This window comes from Tenrec ecaudatus, chromosome 14, assembly GCF_050624435.1.
Source record: "Tenrec ecaudatus isolate mTenEca1 chromosome 14, mTenEca1.hap1, whole genome shotgun sequence".
NCBI lineage: Eukaryota > Metazoa > Chordata > Mammalia > Afrosoricida > Tenrecidae > Tenrec > Tenrec ecaudatus.
This window is the reverse complement of record NC_134543.1, coordinates 87327172-87348920: the sequence shown is the minus strand read 5'-3', so window position 1 is coordinate 87348920 and position 21749 is coordinate 87327172. Positions and strand designations below refer to the sequence as shown.

At 38.5% G+C, this 21749-nt stretch overlaps 1 protein-coding gene across 1 annotated transcript; it reads right to left on the bottom strand.

The window, feature by feature from the left end:
- Nucleotides 1-4879: 4879 nt before the first annotated feature.
- On the bottom strand, nucleotides 4880-5806 carry LOC142425912 (olfactory receptor 4N4C). The gene has a single exon (XM_075531369.1). The coding sequence runs from the start codon at nucleotides 5804-5806 to the stop codon at nucleotides 4880-4882; it is 927 nt and encodes a 308-aa protein (XP_075387484.1).
- Between the last annotated feature and the right edge of the window lie 15943 nt (nucleotides 5807-21749).

Below are 21749 nucleotides of genomic sequence, written 5' to 3'. Positions count from 1 at the left end.
TCGATAACATCTAACAACAGCATATTTAGTTCAGAAACAATTTATATTATTAGAGGAATATATATAATGTTATGTCTTGTTGATGAACTGACATTTTTAACATTAGGAAGTACCTTTCTCAATACTTAATAATACCCTAGGGTGCTTAAAGTTTACTTGGTTTGATATTAAATGTCAACAATGTTCATATGGTATTTAATTTTCCATCTTTTTATTTCTAATACACCTGTACACTTATCTTTAAAATAAACCACTTTTAAACATTATATACTTGAATCTTGCTATTTTTATACAATCCTAAATCACCACTTTTTGTTTTTGAGGACAAACATCCATTATGTCAGTGCGTTTGGTCCATTTACATTTAAAGTAATTGCTGCTATTTCACCATTGATAAATGCTTTTTCAATTCATTTTTGTTCCTTTGTGTTTTCCTTCCTTCTTTTGAATCAGTTGGGTATGTTTCAGTATATCATTTCCTCCATTATTAAGATTTTATGGCTAACCCGTATAGGTTTTTGTTTTGTTTTATGGTACCTCTAGTGATTACAGTATGTATCTTTAACTTACTACAATCTGCCTTGAATCATTATTCAAGGATGTTAAAGTTTTACAAAAGTATATGTCCTCCATAAATCCCTTATGAAATTGATGTTATGTATTTTACTTGTTATTGTTGTTGCATGCCATTCAAGTCCATTGTGATTCATAATGATCCTATGGAAGAGAGTATAACTGAACCAAAGCATTTCCTATGTGGGAATCCTGGTAGCAGATGCCTGAGTCTTTTCTCCAGTGGAAAGACTGTAGGTTTGAGCCATCAAGCTTACAACTATAGATTGTGTGCTTATCACTGCATCACTAGGGTCTGTGATTTCATTTCTTCACATATAATTCTCGTTGAACTTTCTTTCTTTTGTCCTTTTCTTTTTTCTTTCATTCTTTAAGCAGCCAATTCTCCTTTCCAGTAAATTTTAAGACAAAAAAGGGGGGTCTCCATATTTACATATTTTTCACCTTATTTACTTTTCACTTCTCCAAGTTTCCCATCTGGTATATGTTTTCTTCATCATGAATTTCCTCCTCCAGCACATCCTTTATTGTACGTCCGTTGCCAACAAATTCTTTCTCAGCGTCTCTGAATATTGAATGTTAACTTCATCTTTTTTACTTTCACTGTGCAGGGATTAGGCCAGCTATCTTGCTTCAAGCTGGGTCCGAAATGAGGCGTGCAGATGAAAGGAAAAGAAAGAGATATATACAAAGTATGGGATCAGGAGGACTTCAATCTGATGGACTGCAGTCCCAAGTATATTTGAAGCTTGGATTTTATATTTTTCTTACATAAGGGAATTGGTCACAAAAACAAACATCAAAGAACTTAAACATTCCCAAACTCTTATCTATGAAAATGTTACTTAACTAGTCACAGTTTCTTAACTTTAGAATAACAAAAGTACTAGGTTCAAGGACAATCACACGGATATGCAGAGTTCAAGAGAGTCTCAAAGAGATTGTGAATAGCTGAGTTATCCTTCAATACTTTTAACAGAAAAGTCACAAACAGTTGTATTGCAACTCTTTTGTCTGCAGAGACACAGAGGCACCGGGAATTAGTCATCCATCCGTAAACATCATCAGCTGGTTGCTTCCTACATCACTGTATATAGAATTCTAACTGAACAGTTTGTTTTCTTTAAGAACTTTCAAAATACCGTTTCATTGACTTCTGGCTTGTATTGTCTCTGATAAAAATCTGCCATCACTCTTACTGTTGTTCTTCTGAACTTTCTTTTTCCTCTGGCTGCTTTCTTTGCTTTTCATTTCTGGTTAGAATGTGTTGCATGTTGCATGCATGGCTGAAGTCATATTTGTACTTATTCTGCTAAGATCATCTACGATTTTACTGAGTTTTTTGGGATTCTGGGTTGATGTTGCTCTAAAATTTCAAAAAAAATTTAGTGGTAACTTCTTCTAATATTTCCTTTTTTTCATTCTCTTTCTCCTCTTTATCTGAAATTCCAGTAACACATATGTTAAAATGATTTGATGTTGCTCCACAGTATATTAACTCTGCTCATGTTTTCAAATCAGTTCTCTTTGTCCTTCATTATTTTATGTTATTAACCCATCTTCACAGGTATTGTTCATTTTTCTATCAAGTACAAATTATTCTTTAACTCATTTAAGAATTTTTAAAATACTGTCATTTTCATTTCTAGCAAATCCATTATATTTGGAGTGTGCATTTGGCCGCTCAAATTCCATTTAGTTATTATCTATCAATATTAAAATAGATTTATAAAGTTTGTATATAATAATTTAATAATGTACTTCAACTATAAGCATATTTCTGTTAACATTTTATTAATTACCTGATATTCTTCCCTGCTTTTGGCAAAAACACTGACAACCTTCCCATAGCAGATTAATCACTTGAACATAGGTATAAAAGTTGCAAAAGGTCATGCCTCTCAGGAGAGTTAATGAGATAGCTTCATTCAATCTTTGATAGACTTATAGAAAAATACTGTTTTTATTTTGTCTAGTTTTCCTTTTGTTGAAAATAAGTAAGGAACATTCTTTAAAATGCTAGAGAATCAGTGGTGTTTTCTGATGGTTGGTTTTTGAGGGTAAGACTTTTCATGTTTTCCTCTTTGAATTTCCTATGGGTTTTTATCACTCATGCCTTCTTTCGAATACAAATATTTTAAATATTTTCTTATAAATGTCCTTTTTGTATTAAAGGAAACTTTTTATCATTTATATAAACGTTGTTAGTTAAGGCTTTTAAAATTAGTTTTATTTAGGCTTCTCCCTTCTGCAATTTGGGGTCAGGAGAGACATGCAACTCAACATCTATGAAAACTTTATTACTGTACAGAAAACAATCTGCCCATCTGTATGTGGTGGGCAGACTTTCATCACTCTTTACCTTTGGACTACAGCTTTTACTTTTAAAATTTTAAATATAAGAATATATATTTTTTACTTTCTGGTTTTTATGCTTGGCTTTTCTTATACAAAAGATTTTAAAACTATTCTTATATATTTTTAATAATATTTTAAATATTGTTTTTGGTTCAAAAAACCCCAACCATATTAATAAGTTTTCTATAATTTAGCATCTAGGGTTACATCTTCTAATAGGTAAACCAAACCCACTGCCATAGAGTCAATGTTGACTCACAGGGAACTCCTGCTGAGTTTCTGAAACGGTAACCGTTTAAGGGAGTAGAAAGACCAATCTTTCTCATGGAGCTACTGGTGGTTTTGAACTAGCCAACTATGCAAATCGCATCTCACTGCAAAACCACTACACCACCAGGAATCCTATTACATGCATGTAAAACCTTACTTTAGAAAATAATTTAACAGGGGAGAGAAGAAATAACACAAGAAACACTCTGGCTCAATCTCCTGATCCCAGACCATGACTAACCAACTATTGTGTTCCTTAAACCAAGAGCTGACTTTGCAGTGCATTGTTTGTTCATTGTTTCCCCAGTCCCTAGTGACCTAATGGTTTTGCATTGGGATGCTAATGGCGAAATCAGCAGTTTGAAATCACCAGCTGTCCGCAGGAGAATGATAAATTCTACTCCCATAAACAGTCTCAGAAACCCACAAGGTTTCTGGGGTTTGTCTGGGATTTGTCCCCATGAGTCAGAATTGACTCTGGCAGTGGATTCTTGATTGTTCAAGGGGCAGGTCACTTGGCAGCCTAGTTGAACAAGCTTGTTCCGGTCATTACTTCTAATTACCTACTTAGTAAATGACCTGTCCTTCCAAAGCCTTACAAGTACTGAATTTTCAGCCTTACACTCACCGACATGGAATTGATGCAAACTCATTAGGGACCCTATAAAAAAGAGCAAAACTACCACTGGGTTTTCAAAACTGTAACTCTTTACTGGAGTAAAAAACCCCATTTTCCTCCTGAAGAGCTGCTGGTGGTTTCTAACTGCTGAACGTGCAATTAACATCCCAACATGTCACCACTAGGCCACCAATAATCCTCTTTCCACATTAAGTGCCATTATATTTAAAATAACTAGAGTAGACTGGTTTGGGGAAATTTAAAATGTTATCAAAATCATAATCAGAGTGAAGTAAATTTAGGGTAGATTTAACATCCAGAATGGATGTATGTAAAACTTGTTAGTACAATCATGAAGTTTTGTTTTGTTTTGTTCTGTTTTGTTTTGTGTGGGGGTGGCGGGTGTCAAGTGAAATGATTTTATGACTTTTTTCTCATAAAACCTGGTCTTTCTTTCTTAACCTCCTGCCAAATTTTGAATAGGGAAAAATGTTTCTTTCAAAACATATCTTCATCAGGATATTTGGCTCTTAGTGATGTTTTACAGCTTATTCAACATTGCCCAGAGTCTTGACGATGTTGCCCTAAGCTACAGAGAAAATGATCAATTGTAGAAGACTCAATCTCTTAATTTAAAACTTAAAATGGATTCCTATTTCAATCAGAATTTAAGCAAAGTCCTTATCTCAGCTTAAAGGATCCCATATATTTTGACCCTGCCAGTCACACAAAATTTAATACATATTCGCTCTATTCTAATCATTATTATTTTCTTCCTATTCTGTAAATACCAAGTCGTTTTCTTTTTTGCATAATTTTATCCAATGTCTAAGATAAAGCAAAAAGCAAACCCATTCTCATTGCACCCATTTCTTTCAGCTGAAAATCATTCATTCATTTACAAATACTAGTTTTCATTGACTGTATCCCACTTGTCAGGTACTATTGTAGGCACCTGACAAATAGAAAGCTTTCTGTTAGACTAATATATGCTAAATGAATGAGTGATTTCCTTCAGGGTTTCCTCTTTCTTAAGCTCTTGTTCCTTATCAAATTCATCTAACAGACTACGTGTCTACCCAATAACCTCCTCATGGACGATTTCACTTCCTGGTTACGAAGAGTATAAATCACAGGGTTCATCAAAGGAAAGATCACCGTGTGAAAGAATGAAACCACTTTGTCAGCTGGTAAGGCCCTGAAAGGCCGAGTGTAGATGAAGATGGCAGGTCCAAACATGAGAAATATAATAATGATGTGAGTTGTGCATGTCGACAGAGCCTTGCTCTTTGCTTCGGAAGAAGACCTATGCACGTGGCAGAGGATGACTGCATAGGAGACCAGAAGTCCTAGGAAACACAGGAGCGTGAGCAAGCCACTGTTGAACACCATAAGGAGCTCCACCACAAAGGTGTCTGTGCAGGCCAGCTTGATGACCTGTGGGACATCACAGAAGAAGTTATCCAGCTGGTTTGGGCCACAGAAGGGCAAGCGAAGGATGAGAACTACCTGGATAATGGAGTGGACAAACCCCCCAAACCACAAAGCAAACAGTAATGCATAACAGACTCTAGGGTTCATGACAGTTGAGTAGTGTAAAGGCCGACATATAGCCATATAGCGATCAAAGGCCATCACGACAAGAAGGAGCCCCTCTCCTCCACCAAGAAAGTGCAAGAAGAAGAGCTGAGTGATGCAGCCTTTGTAGGAAATCACCTTCTTCTCAGTGAGGAAGTCCGCCAGCATCCTGGGGGCCACAATAAAGGAATAGGACGCATCCAGAAAAGCTAGGTTTCCCAGGAAGAAGTAGAGTGGGGCTGAGAGACCAGGGTCTGATCTGATGGTGAAGATGATGAGGAAATTTCCAGGGAGGATGATGAGATAGAAAATTAAGATCAGTACAAAGACCAGGAGCTGAATAGCTTGAGACTGAGCAAGACCGATAAGGATAAATTCTGTCACCGCTGTGCTGTTTCTAAGCTCCATCTCCTTTACCTACAGAACATTAAAGAACAGAGAGTTTATTTCCTTCTCTCTCATCTACAGTGTAGATTCTACAACATAGTTCTTCTTGAGCTAAAAGCAGGATATGCCATTTCCACAATAGACCATGACTCTCCTACAGGCTAAGAAATATCTATCCATATTCTTCCAGATTTCAGCACTGCAACACCTCTGTCTCTAAGCCTCTTTTTTACCTCAATCCTGTGCTTCCATGTGAGACTCTGGAATACCATGACTTGTATTTGTTTCTGATTTGCTTGTTGAATATTAAAATTTTCCTAATAGAGAAAAAATCTAACCCCATTTATTGAGGTCTTCTGATGTTTATTGAAGGTGGGGAGGAAAACAAGAGCAGAGTTATGGTGGCACTTTTTAATGTGACAGAAATGTTTCATTTCTTTCTTGTAGTGGCTGTGCATATACACATACATATAATTTATTGTGCTATAAAAATTATACATTTACGATATGTATCAGAAAAAGGATGATCTAAAATGAAGAAAAGAGCAGTTGCCCCTACTCTAATATTTCCTTTATATCTGTCATGCATCAAACTGGTTGAAATAAAAAAAATACTTGTCACTCTTACACTAAATCAGGATTTGATACTTATCTGCACAGTAATTCCAAGTTAGTAATATTTACCTTGGGGGGGTGCACATGATTATTTATTGGGTATGAAAATAATAGTAGGAGGGAGGGGGAAGGGAAGGTGGGGTAGAAAAAATGAATATAAGAGTACAATTTGTATACATATGTAATTATAACTTTCAAGTTCTATATTTTGAACATATTATGATTTATATAAAAACATTGTATAGTCAAACCTATAAAATACATAAATATGTACATGTGTTTGTCGATGATGTGTTTTCAAAAATGTTTTGTAATTAAAATGAAAAATTTTAGAGCTTGAATATTCCTGATTAGGGGGATACAATACAATATTTTACATGCATTCAGTTACATTGCTTACTTGTTATGAAACAGTGTCATGGGGCACAGAGGAAGGAAGACAGAAGAGTTAGTTCATTCACTATAATGGAACAGAAAAACAGAATGAAAGATACAGAAGAAAGAAGAGAAAAATAAAAGTCTAAATTAATTCAACAGAACTCTATACAATATCATTTAAGGCACAATTATCCAAAACAACCAAATGTTACCCTTTGCATATTTAAGCCCATGATTAATTAATATATAATGTGAATTTTGAGATCTTATGTCACATAAGTATATATATATATCATAAACACACAGAGGAAGAAAGCACACTCATTGTTTCCTACTCAAAATTGAAGAACAAAAATTTATAGATGGTGCTGTTCAAGTTAGCATTTCTGTTACTTTTTTTCATTTTTGTCGTTCATTGATTGGCCTTTAAATTCATTATCCCTTCTGTGTGTAAAATTAGTTGTTAGAAATGAAGGCAAGAATCTTCAATTGTGTATATCTTGTAAACTAATTTATTTCACACTCAAAGTATTTTTATAGTTAATAGTCAATGGATTTTTCATCCTGTCCTTTGTTTTATTTCCTGTATTCCACTTCTATCCTCTATGACGTCCTTGTTATTGTTGACTGACATCAAGTTGGCTCAGGCTCATAGTCAACCTTCTCTATAACAGAATGAAATACTGACTGGTCTTGTGTGCCACTTTCTTGATCATTGGTATTTTGATACTTTGGAGTCCTTAGTAGATGAGATTTGTTACCATCTAACATCTTTGATGTCCTACTGCTCTGTATCTCACAGCACTCTATTTTTCTTGCTCTGTCTCCTATAGTGCAATTATCTACTTGGTTTGATAATTCACTACAATGGCCACACAGAACTCATAGATAATACTCATGATTATGAGGTCAGTTAGGGGTGTTAACAAGTTACAATTCATTTGAGATTTTTCAGGATGCAGTCGTTCATTCAGCACAGTCTCTATCTGCTCTGTCAGGAGGCAGGATTCTCTGTGACTCTTCGCCTCTTGGCTTGGTCTCTGCTGTACTCAGATAATATTTCAAAGCTCTTTTAGAACTTCCAATAAAGGCCCCAAAGGCATGCCACTCCATGAGAGGACTCAACCTGAAGGCACTCAGCTCTAGCTTGGTAGTCAGCAAAGCCAGCTTCCTCAATACAGTGCCCAGAGACACCCCACTCCAAGCTGCCTCCTGCCCCAAAGTATCCAGCTCTCCTTGCTTGGTGGGCTGGGAAAGTCATGACTTTGTCTCATGCTCGGGTCCCTGGTTTTACTGCAGCTGCTGTTGTTACTCTTCTACTACTCCTCTGATGTAGCAACTATCTCCTAGATCAAAAAGATTCAATGCACAGAAATCTCAAAGACCAAAAAGTACACTCTACTCCTGACCTCCCTCTTTTGCTGGTAGTGTGATTTGCCCATTCCTGCTTTCAAATGCCTGATTATATTTCCAGAAGGAAGGCAATCAAATTAACCCTGTTGGCATATACATGCAATTTACATATCATGCAATTTAATTGTTTGGTCATACTGAGATTTGTGCATCACCACAAGTTCAGAACATTTTCTTCTCATACTCGTTGTTAGCTCCCTACCCCACCCCTCCTCCTCCCTTGCTATGCCCCTAGGTAATTATCAATGGTTTACTGTCTCTATACATCTACCAATCCAAGATTTCATATACAGAAAATCATACAAAACACAAACAAAAAGCAAACAAAAGGTCAAACAAAAAGGCTAGATGAAACAGAAAATTTTTCAACCAATAAGGAAACAGAAAATATTAAAATATGAAACTATTTTAAAATGGGTTAAAAGGAGATCAAATGATAAGGATTACATTTTAACTTAAATATACCTGCTACAATTGACTTTACTATGCTCTCTGAGACCAAAGCCTATTCACTTCACTCAACTATGGTCAGAGGGGAGTCAACAGAGGCTTAATCCATGTGGGGACCCAGCAAAAGGATTCAGGGTTCTCACTGTCATTCATGGCCTTGTGCAAACCTAGTGCTCACAACCCAAGTTACTTCAAAAACTTGGATTTTATTATTTACAAGCCTTGGATCACACAGGCTGGTATGCTTCTTCCATGTAGACTTAGTTGACACCTCACTTAGATGGCTGTTTGTTTTAAAATATGCTTTAAGACCTCAGACACCATTCTTTCTGAGAACTGAGCACCATCTGATTTCTTCACCACAGTCTGCTCTAGCATCCATATCTCCAGTGATCTCTTGGTACAGCCACCATGTTATAAGAAATAATTGTTTTAGTTCGAGGGTACAATTAAGGGGAAGCCCCAAATCCATTCATCTATCTATGGCTTATAGATGCCTCTAGTTCACTTTAGAGACATTGTTATCATTTTATGGTAGAGAGCATTGTAAATCATGGCCCTGCAGTAACTCTATTGAGAGTGTCATTAATTTAGCCAATGGTATTCAACTTAAAATACAACTGAATAAAATGAAATTGTCTAGAGCCATACCCCCTGAACATATGTGATCTCTGATCTCACAAGCAAAGCCAGACAGGCCTAGTTAGTACTTGAATGGGAGAAAAGGAAATTATACAAGTGTAGGCTGACTTCAGACTAAAATACATGTTGTTGACTTGTAAAAATTAAACTCTTAAGTAACTAGATGCAATTGACACATGGTAGTTGGTGATAGGGCAAACACTTTCAATAATACTCATAGTGAAGTATATGCCAATAAAAATCTTAAAATTAAAGTAACCCCAATTCAATCATGTAATATAATCAGTATCTCTCCCCCACTTTCTTACCCAGCTCCATCATGTAACCAAGATAACTGATGTAAGTTTTAAAAAAGCTACAGATACAAAAACCATATTAAATAATTCACTGCATTGCACCCATCTCCCATTTTTTGTGGTAAATTTTATTCTCACATTACACTCTCCACACATCCAGAGACTGTGTGTGTGCATTCATTAGATGTCCATAATTCCAGGTAAAATTAAGTAAATTCCAAAGAAAAATGAAGGCGCAGAAATTTCTGGAGACACTAGCTTTCTGTTCGCACTACTGCATGGGGAGAGTACAAGCAGTGCTAAAAGAAGCAGAAATAGAAACGTGAATACTTGCCGCTACCTCCATCCTGTCTTCAGCCAATCCAAAGGTTCCTCTAGTGCTGGTGACGCTGAAGCAAATGTAGACCAGAGAAAAGTCATGGAAGCGAAGGCAGACAGGTAGCTCCCTAAAAGCTAGACTGTGCATGGTGTGTGCTCAGGGAGAAGACTGCTTTGAAGAGTCCTTAAGAAAATTGATCACCATCTACCGGAGTTAATTCCCAGGTTTGTTTTTTAATTCCTTTAATTTTACTCTCATACCCTTCCCACTCCATCTTTGTGTACTTCATTTTCTCAAGTTATATTTCCACGTCTGGATTGGCTTTTTTTCTCTATTTTATCTTGCCTTTTTCCCCCCTCAAATTCTATCCTTTGATTTCCCTTCAGATTTCTCTATCTTACTTAAATTTTCTTTGATCTCTTTGATTTGAATTCTACTGCATTTTTAGTTGTCAATCACTTTGTTCATTTTGATTGTCTTGATTTCCCTTTATTATGTCCTAATGAGCTACCCCATTAATACTGTGAAAAGTTATTATTATTTTCTTTTGAAGCAAGAGTGAATACAATAGTTGCTTTCTCCACTCTAATGAACTATTCTAAAGATTAAAATATAGCTCAGTTTGCTGTGCTAGGATATTTTTTTCTTTAATAATATTCTCCTTAAAGCATACCAAGCATGAACTCTTTTTAATACTTTTCTGTTCTCTCAGATATTTTGTTTGTAACTGATAGTAATAAAAATAATCTACTTTGACATTCCCAAGAAATTTCTCATCTTCCTATCCTACTATAAAAATTGTCTACTAATATGTGGTATCTAGATTATAAACCATTGACATATAGAATTAGTAGTCATTATACAGTTTGAAAAATTTGGATGAAGTTAAAGAGCATCATCAAATATTTAACTGATATTCATATTGAAGGCAGCTCAGAAAGATAGTCTAAAATATATGGAACCATTATCAATAAAAAGCCTGCAAATCTCTTTAAATGCTATTTTTAAAGGCAAAATAATAAATACCGTAGCAAATGCCCTAGTTTGAACACCATTCTCTGGGTTTAATTTTTTTGTCCTATAATGCCTTAACCATTAGATTTGTAAAAACTCATTAACCTCGGCTTTTTTAACATCTCAATGTTGGCGTGAAAATCCAAAAGGATGAGGATGATAGTATAGTCCAGTCTGATTAAACCAAGACTCAGTCATGAAAAAAACGAGTGGCTAAGAGGGGCTTTGATTCTAATAAATAAAGTACGGTAACAGATCCCCTGTGCCTACCTTTGGAGGTAATCCTGGGGAAATAGTAACTGCATAAATCTGAAAATTATGTGACACAAACTTGTAGGGGTTCCAATTGAGCCAGTTCTCAAAGTTTTTTTTAAATCAATATGCTAAATTATTTCTTTTAAAGAAAGAAGGAAACTCCCATCCCAGCTGACTGTAGGAACATAGGCTTCTGCACAAATCGTGAAGTCAGTGAGGATTCTCTGGTCCTCAGTCTAGCACATGTGCATTAATTGTGATTCTTCTCTTCCTCATTTCCATCCTACAAATTACATAAAACTTTAAGACTAAGTATTAGCTCTCCAAGGCTATCATATTTTCAGAAAAGACTTTTATATTACCCACAAAGTGATTCTAAATATTGAAGCCAAAAATAAATAAGTGAAGTTGAGTCCATTCTAATTCAGTGTGATCCCCTTGTGGCACAGGAGAATCATGCTCCCTGCGGTTCTCTTTAGTTGTGTCCTCCTGGAATTAGATGGACAAGCCTTTCTTCTGGGTAGACTCTACTGCCCACCTAGGTAGCTGAGCCCTGCACCATCTATGGCACCTCAATCACGAGCTCTAGATTCTTTAGACTCAATAAAAGGTGCTGCTCTCTTGCTAAAGTCATCCCTTACATATAAATCTGTTCTGCTTTTATTTTGAATTCTATCCATGGCATTCCCCGATAGCAGATATCTTACCTAAAGAGTTTCAATATGTATTTTCCTTTCTTCTTTCTGTTCCTACAAAATCTAAAGAATAAAATAATGTTCACCCGGTAGGTATTCAATGTTACTCTGACAACAAACATCCACTTTTTTCTGATGGAAGGGACAGTAACCGATCACTCCTGCTTCTTAAATATTTTGCTCATGGGGAGGCAGGGGCATCTCTTACATTTGAAAACACACTTCCAATTTGTGACACAATGGAAAATGTACTTTGGGAATTTGGAAGCTGCCACAAACTACAGAACCCTTGCAATGGGAATTATTAGAATGTCAACAAGAAATCAAGAAAGGAAATAATTTGATCAAGTTGATAGCTTAATTAGATTGAATACATTTCTGGTGAAGAAGACAGAGTCAAAAAATAAATACATGATATGAAGACTTCCCTGGGAAAATTCTGAACTGCATGTTGTAGAACAGATTAATTCCTCAGGAAGAGATATCCTCCTAAATAGATACTATAGTGATCTTGGCATTTCTTATTTGTTTTAAGAGTAATTATCTCCTGGTGGAGTCAGCTGGTGAGCCTTGGAAAGCTTGCCACAAGGGCAGTGGTTCAAAGCAGCAGAGGAAGTTATCTGCTCCTGTAAAGATTCCCTGTCTTCAGAAAACCCATATCGGATCCCTATAAGGTAGAATCAAATTGATGGCAGTGGGTTTGTGTTTTTGTTGTTTTTTTTTTTTTTTTGAGGAGATAGAGAAAAGTTGCTGCTGTGTTGTAAAGTCAGACCTTACATATAAGTCCATTCCTGTTGGGATTTAAATTCTATACATTGAACCCCCAAGGCAGCAACTACCCTACCTGAAGAGTTGTGAAACCAAGAACGACTTGGTAGAGAAAAACCACAAGTTGTTGGGAGGTTCAAAGAGTGCTCAACTACTAGCCTAAAAGTTGGTGGTTCAAACCCACCCAGAGGCAGCTCAGAAGAATGGCCTGGCAATCTTCTCTGCTTCTGAAAGGCCACAGCCCCGAAAGCCCTGTGAAGGCAGTCCTACTCTTTACACATGGGGCTGCCAAGAGTTAGAACCAATTCGATTTAAAAAAACTGGCTTTGTTTGTATTGAGCCATGAAAATGAAAGGCAAGATTATTTAACTTTTTATAGATTTTAATTTAAAAAATAATTTTATTGGGGGCTCTTACATCTCACCACAATCCATACATACAACCAGTGTGTCAAGCACATTTTCACATATGCTGCCATCATTTTCAAAGCATTCTCTTCCCACTTGAGCCCCTGATATAAGCTCTCCATTTCTTCCCCCACCCTTCCCCACCTACCTTTCCTCAGGAGCCCTTGATAAGTTATAGATTATTTTTTTCCATATCTTACATTGTCCTCCATTGCCCCTCACCCACTTTTCCATTATTCATCCCCCTGGGAGGGGGTTCTAGATTGATCCTTGTGATCAATTTCCCCTTTCTCCCCCACCCTCCCCTAATCCTCCTGGTATCTCTACTCTCCTTGTTGGCCCTGAGGGGTTTATCAATCCTGGATTCCCTGTGTTGCAGGCTCTTGTCTGTAGCTGCTTTACTAGTCCTTTAGCAATCAAGTGTGATTGCTCTGGTCTAATCCCATTTGTAAGGTAGAATTGAGGTCATGATAGTGGGGTGAAGGAAGCACCAAAGAACTAGAGGAGAGTTGTGTGTATGATTGGTGCTAAACTGCACCCTAACTCATCTCTTTCCTGTGATCCCTCTGTGAAGGGATGTCCAATTGTCTATAGATGGGCACTGGGTCTCCAACCCATTCACATTGGGCATGATTCTGTTTAGTTTTCTTAGATGCTGATACCTGATCCCATCGACACCTGGTGATCACACAGAGCCCACAGACTGGGAAAACATCTCAAAAATGACACACCAGACAAAGGCCTTATTACTAAAATCTACAATACTTTGAAAGCTTACTATAAGAAAAAAAGAATTGCCCACTAAGGAGGTAGGCAAAGGTCCTGAACAGAAGTTTCACAGGGGCAGAAGTCCAGATAGCCAATAAACATATGAGAAAATGTTCCTGATCATTAGCCATAAGATAAATACAAATTAAAGCAACTATCAGATACAACCTAACACCCTCAAAGATAGCCCAATTAAAAAAAACTTAGAAAATAACAAGTATTGGAGGTGCTATGGTGAGATAGGAACTCTGATCCACCACTGGTGGATCTATAGGTATGTACAGCCACTGTGAAAATCGAAAACAGATGGAATTGAGCTACCATATGACCCAGCAATCCCTCTATGGGTATATACCCAGAAGAGACAAGAAACAAACCACAGCCAGATATCTGTGCTCCAATGTTCATTGTGGTGCAGTTCACAATCACAAGGAGTCAGAAACAACCCAATTTCCATCAACAATGAATGGATTAAAAAACTGTGGTACATACATACAATAGAGTCCGACGCAGCCCTAAAAAGCAGCAAAAAAGGCATGAAGCACATTGTCACATGGGAAGAACTGGAGAAAATCATGCTAAGTTAAGTAAGCCAGGCACAAAAGGCCAAGTACAACATGAGTCCTCTGAGGTAAGCTTAAAAAAAGAAGTAAAAAAACAAGGCACAGGGGAAAAGCTACTGTATACATACATTCCTGGGGTGAGGTCCAGATACTATAACAGGGGTCAGTTGCAATCCAAGGATACATATGGCAGCCAACTAAATGAGAGGGGGAAAGAAAGAGAAAAAAATAGATTTGACATTTTTAAAAGATTGTTTTGGCTTCTGAGTGTAAACCAAAAGTAGAAGCTAAAGGACTCATAAAGCAGCATTTGAAATACTACACACAAGAGATGATGGAAGCTTAGTGTAGTTGGATGATTGCACATCAACTTGAAGATGTATAAAAGTGTGGAGGTGGTATCCAACCTCTCAGTCAGGTCACAGCCTGATGATGCCTCCTTGGCGATGTGGCCTTATGTAAGGAGGACCCTGGATACCTCCCCTCACTCTACCACTCTGCCCTCCTGCTCACTAGGATGCTGGTGGCCACCCTGAGAGTGTCCAGAGTCCTGACCTCTCTCCACTGATATTTGATCCACAAAAGTCTGTACCCACTGGCCTGTGATCTTCCTGAATTCTGCATCATTACACGTAGCTGCATGAACCTGGAGAGGGTCTGATGGACTAGTATTAGAGTTATGGACGAGTTGGACTGAGCAAGGACACTTTTTAAATATTTTGAGATGCAAAAGTGGCAAAAGAAGTTTATTTGCCAACACGAGCTAGGGCTTCTTCCCTCCCCTGCCAGGTGCAGCGGGGACCCAGCATCCAAAGGGAATCAGCCCCAAGCTCTTTGTTCCCGGGATTTTATAGGGCCAGAGACAAGGGGGCAGTCCAAGGTTGCTGTTCTTTAAACTTATTGGAGAAAACTTCTGGCGCCAGCATTGTCCAGCAGTGATTGGTGAGTAGGTTCGCGCATGCTTTCCTCATTGGTCGGTCACTGGTGGGCCGTCACTCGAACTTTATTGGCTAAGGTGTCATCAGGCGATATCCCATTAGTTAGATGGATTAGGTGATGTGTTGCATCAGTGACCCAAAACCGAAACCGAAACCTAGGCCTACCTCAAACCCAGGCTTTCATACAGTCTGATTTTACTTTTACTCTGCTGATTCTAGCAGTTGCACACCCATGCCCCACATACCCCCCTTTTTATGTTTTAACTACTTGGAGTAATCATACTTCAAAAATGCGGATAAGCAGGTGGACAGAAGCGAGAAATTTAGCAGATTATATTACACGTTTTATAGTTAATTCAGCTTGGTTTAGGGGTGCATATGTTTGGAGGACACTTTCTTGATATATAATTTTTCCTGATATTAAGCTTTTCCATATAAATATTATGAGTGTCACTAGATGTCACTAGATTTCTTTCTCCGGTCACCTGGACTAACACACTTAGGCTAGTACGAGAAGATGAAAGATTCTAGACTGAGATATATTTTGGAGAGAAAAAAAAGTGGATTTTTTGAACGACTGGACATGAGAGGTGAGCATGCAAGAATAATTTCAGATTTTCAGTGGCATAACTGTGCAGGTAGTGATATAATTTACTAATGTCAGAACAACTGGAAAACATAAGGGTGGAAAATTCAACAATTTGCTTGGGAAAAAATAATTTTTTTCTGAATGAGTAGGCTTTTTTTAGGATGGGTGGACGAAGGCATTGAAAAACGGTGGTACATATATACAATGGCGTATAATGCATTCCTAAAAAGCAGTGATGAAGGCATGAAGCACATCCCCACATGGGAAGAACTGGTGGAAATCATGCTAAGCAAATAAGCCAAGCACAAAAGGACATATACAATATGAGTCCGCTGAGGTAAGCTTAAAAATGTAAAAGGGGCATAGGGAAAAAGCTATTGTATACAAACATTCCTGGGGTGAGGTCCAGGTAGTATAGCAGGGGCCAGACTAAATCCAGGGACACATATGGTAGCCAACTAAAAAGGAGTGGACAAAAATAGGGGGGGAAAAGACATAGGTAGTGAGGGAGCAGGGCACTAAGTCATCCAAGGGGAGGGTCTTGTTTATATCTCCACAGGGAAAGAGAGACCAGAGTTCAACCCAGTGCTCCAAGATGTGAATGCAACATACTGGCATGAAGCAGGGAACCAATAGAGATGTCTGAGGGGCTGGTCCCAATCACACCTGTGTAGACAGTCCCCCTCCCTGAAGAAGAACTCACTTCATAGGACAGTATTGAAGCTACAACTTAGGGAGAGGGACATGACTGATCAGAGCACACTAGAACAAATGAAGGGAGAGGAAGAAAGAGTGAAGCACAGCCTGGCCCACCAAGCCCTAAGGACAAATATACCTGCTCAGAGCAGCCAAAGCACAGAGAGGACCGTAAGGCTAGCCCCACTATGAGACACGATGTCTTTCACTGATCCATAACACTACAGGGCACAACACTGGAGACACAGTGAGGGAAATGCGCCCAATCTGACCCCACCACACTAAGTGTGTGCAATAGAACAGCAGGCAGATCAAAGCAACAAAGTCCCCAGGGAATACCAAAAATAGACTTTGGGTCCAGGATGTGACACCTCATCAGATTCTACTGGAAAACACTCCTATAGGTCAACAAACAGACCTTGAGCTATTTACAGGTTTTGTTGGTGGTGGTGGTGATGGTGGTGGTTTTCTGGTGTTGCTGCTGTTTTATTTTCTTTTGTTGCTTTGTTTTGCTCTGTCTTGTGTTTTTGTGCATATTAGTATCTGTGCAGATCTATTTAGAAAAGATAGGTGGGATAAACTATCGAGAAGAAAATTATGGGACCGAGGGTTCCAGGGAAGAAAAGGGAGAAGGGAAGGCAGTGGAAAGGAAGTGGGTGTTAACAATCCCAGGGACAAAGGAACAACAAGTGATCCAAAATCAATGGTGAGGAGGGTGTAGGAAGCCTAGTATGGCTTGATCAAGAGCAATGTACCCGAGAGGAATTACTGAAACCCAAATGAAGGCTGAACATGATAGTGGGACAAGTGGAAAGTAAAAGGAAATAGAGGAAAAAACTAGGAGATAACGGGCATTTATAGAGGTCTAAATACGGGCATATGTAAATATATATATATATATATATATATATATATATATAATGATAGGGAAATAGATCTATGTACATATATTTATATGTTAAATATTAAGGTCACAGACGGACATTGGATCTTCACTCAAGTACTTCCTCAACACAAGAACACTTTGTTCTATTAAACTGACATTCCATGATGCTCAGCTTCCCAACTTGATCACTGAAAACAAAGCAGTGTGTGACCAAATGTGGTGACTAGAGGCCAAATTGGTTTTTTGTGTCTTTGTTTGGTTTTGGTAGTAGTGGTATCTTATATTTTTCTTTATATGGCTCTTTTATTTCTGTGTTTATATTTATCCCTAAATATTTTATCTTTTGTATATGGTATTGTTTTTCTGACAGGATTTTCAAAATTATTTTTGTTAGTGTAAAGGAATACAACATATTTGAGTATTTTGATCCTGTATCCTACCATTTTGCTTAATCTTGCAATTAGTTTCAAAGATCTTCTTGTTGAATCTTTGGGATTTTTTATGATTATAATCATATCAGCTAAAACATACACAGTTCTACTTCATCAATGCCATTTTGTTCAATCATTTTATTGGGGCTCCTACAATTCTTATCACTGTCTGTACATACATCCATTGTGTCAAGAATATATGTACATTTGTTGCCATCATCATTCTCAAAACATTTGCCTTCTACTTGAGCCCTTAATATTGGCTGTTCGATTTTTCCCCTCCCTACCTCATGAACCCTTCATCATTCATAACTTATTATTATTTTGTCATATGTTACACTGTGTGATGTCTCTCCCTGTGATCTTCTCTGCTGTCCATCCCCCAGGGAGAAGGCTATACATAGATTCTTATAGTCAGTTCCCCCTTTCTACCCCACATTCCCTCCACCCTCCAGGCATCATCACTCTCACCACTGGTCTTGAAGGAGTCATTTGTCCAGGATTCCTGTGTTTCCAGTTGTTATCTGTACAAATATCCATTCTCTGGTCTAGCCAGATTTGTAAGGTACAATTGGGATCATGATAGAGGAAGGAAGTATTTAGGAACTGGAGGAAAGTGATGTTTCATTGTTGCTACCCTGCACCCTGACTGGCTCATCTCCTCTCCACAACCCTTCAGGTAGGGGGTGTACAGTTGGCTACCACTGGGCTTTGAGTCTTCATTCTGCACTCACCTACCTTTACAATGATATGATATTTTTGCCCTTGATGCTTGATCCCTTTGACAGCTTGTGGTCACATAGGCTGGTGTGTTTCTTCCATGTGGGCTTTGTTGCTTCTGAGTTAAATGGTCGCTTGTTTATCTTCAAGCCTTTAAGACCCCATATGCTATAACTTTTGATAGCCAGGCACCGTCAGCTTTCTTCACCACATTTTCTTATGCACCCATTTGTCTTCAGCGATCATGTCGGGAAGGTGTGCATCTCAGAATGCCAATTTAATAGAACAGCGTGTTCTTGCATTGAGTAAGTGCTTGAGTGGAGGCCCAATGTTCATCTGCTGCCTTAATACTAAACCTATAAATATATGCACATAAATCTGTTTCCCTACACTGTTATATAAATATATTTACATATGTACATTCCAGTCTTTAGACCTCTGAAAATACCCTTTGACATCTAGTTTTTTCCTCTATGTCCTTTGACTTTCCTCTTGTCCCACTACCATGATTAGCCTTCATTTGGGTTTCAGTAAGTTCTCTCAGTAACCTTACCCTTGCTGAAACCCTGCCAGGCCTCTCACACACTCCTTGCCAATGATTTTGGATCACTTGTTGCTCCCTTATGCCTGGGTTGGTCAGCACCAGCTCTTTACCCCCCTCCCCCTCTCCCATATCCCCCTGGAACTACTGGTCCCATTGTTTTATCCTCCAGACTATTCATCCAGTCTATCTTATCTAAATAGACCTGTAGAGATAATAATATGCACCAAAAATCAAGCCATAGCAAGATAGGTGATGAGTGAGTACACAGTAATGACAACAAAAAGGAAATCAATTACCCATAGAAAAATTAATTAATTAAAAGAAAAAAAATTTAAAAGATAGAAAAACCTATAAATAGATCAAGGTCTGATTTTTGATCTCTAGGCATGTCCTTCAGTCAGGTCCAGTGGGGTACCATGCTCTGGCCCAGAGTCTGTCCTTTGTACTCCCTCGGGGGCTCCTTGTTCAGTTCCCACGGTTGCTCTGCCACACGCTTTTAGTGGTTTGCCTCAGTGTCACAGCATCAGTCTGTTCCAGTCCCGACACTGACTCTACAGTGTTGTGCCCCTTAGGGACCTGGGTCACCAAGGGATGGCGTGTCTCATAGTGGTATCAGCCATATTGTCCACTCTGTCCATTGGCTGTTCAGAGTGGGGATATCGTCCTCCAGGCCTGATGGGCCAGGATATGCTCCACTCTCTCTTCCTCCCCCTTCTTTGTTCCCATTTGCTCTGATCAAACATGACCCTCTCCCCTAGCTGCAGCTTCAGTGCTATCCTCTCAAGTAAATTCTTCTGGGGTGAGGGGCAGTTGTCCATGTAGCTGGTATGGGGGCCGAGCCCTCAGGCCCCTCCACTGGATCTCCACTCCTTGCCAGCACACTGCATTCGTCTGGCACTGGCTTTAAGTCTGGTCCCTCTTTCCCTGTGGAGACACAACAAACCCTCCATTTGGGTGGGTCAGTGCCCTATTTCCCCAGCACGCATCTTTTTTTTTTCTTTCTCCTTTCCTCCCAGCACCCCCTTTATAGTTGGCTACAATATGTATCCCCGAGTTTGGTCTGGCCCCTGCACTATACTATCTGGATCTCACCCATGAAGTGTTTGTATACAGTAGCTTTTTCCCTGTGCCCCTTTTATACTTACCTTTCTGTTCTCTCATATATATATATATATATATATAAACTTACCTCAGCGGACTCATTTTACACTTGTCCTTTTGTGCTTGGCTTACTTCATTTAGCATAATTTCCTCCAGTTCTTCCCATGCAGCGATATGCTTCATGCGTTCATCACTGCTTTTTAGTGATGCATAGTATTCCATGTATGTATGTACCACAGTTTATTAATCCATTCATCTGTTGATGGGAATTTGGGTTGTTTACAACTCCTTGCGATTGTGAACTATGCCACAATGAACAATGGAGCACAGATGCCTGGCCATGGTTTGTTTCTTGCCTCTTCTGGGTATATGTCCAGTATGGGGATTGCAGGGTCGTATGGTAACTCAGTTTCCATCTGTTTGAGAAATTGCCAAGTCGACTTCCATAGTGGCTGTACATACCTACAGGCCCACCAGCAGTGGATGAGAGTTCCTGTCTCCCCACAGCCCCTCCAACACTTGTTGCTTTCTGATTTTTTGAATTGGGCTATCTTTGAGGGTGTTAGGTGGTATCTCATAGTTGTTTTGATTTGCATTTCTCTATGGCTAATGATCAGGAACATTTTCTCATATGTTTATTGACCATTTAGATTACAGATTCTGTGAAACTTCTGTTCAGGTCCATTGCCCACGTCCCCAGTGGGCAATTAGTTTTCCTCTTATTGTAATCTTGCAGAGTATTGTAGATTTTTGTAATAAGGCCTTTGTCTGATATGTCATTGCTAAAGATGTTTTCCAGTCAGTGGACACTGTTATAACTCTCTTGGTGAATTCTTTTGATGTACACAGGTGTTTTATCTTCATTATATCCCACTCCTCTATTTGTGACTCCTCTGTATTTGTGTCCTTCCCTATTTCTGATGGCCTATGTATTCCCTGTGACAGGTTCTCACTTTTGACCAAATTGCCTCATTAATTGTCCTAATTGCTTGGGTTTTATCTCAAGGTCTGTGATCCACCTTGAGTTTATTCTTTTGCCTGACGTGAGGTAAGGGTCTTGCTTCATTTTTCTGAAGGTAGATATCCATTTTTTTCTAGCACCATGTATTGAAGATGGCATCTGCTAACCATTTAATATGTTTGGGCCCTTATCAAAGATCAGTTGCCTGTATACTGATGTTTTTATTTCTGGGTCTTCAGCTCTTTTCCATTGGTCTGCATATCTGTTATTATGCCAGGACCACACTGTTTTGACTACTGTGGCCATATATTATGTGCTAAAATCAGGTAAAGCAAACCCTCCCACTTTGTCCTTTTTCTTGAGGAGTTGTCTGCTAATTCAGGGCTTCTTCCCCCTCCATATGAACTTGGTAATCTGTTTTTCCAATTCTTTGAAGAAGGACAGTAGTATTTGTATCAGGATAGCATTGAACTTATATAGTGCCTTGGGAAAAAATGATATCTTTACTATATTCA

Bases quoted from the DNA above. Each gene is read 5' to 3' on its own strand.
- LOC142425912 (XM_075531369.1), bottom strand. From the start codon at position 5,806: ATGGAGCTTAGAAACAGCACAGCGGTGACAGAATTTATCCTTATCGGT.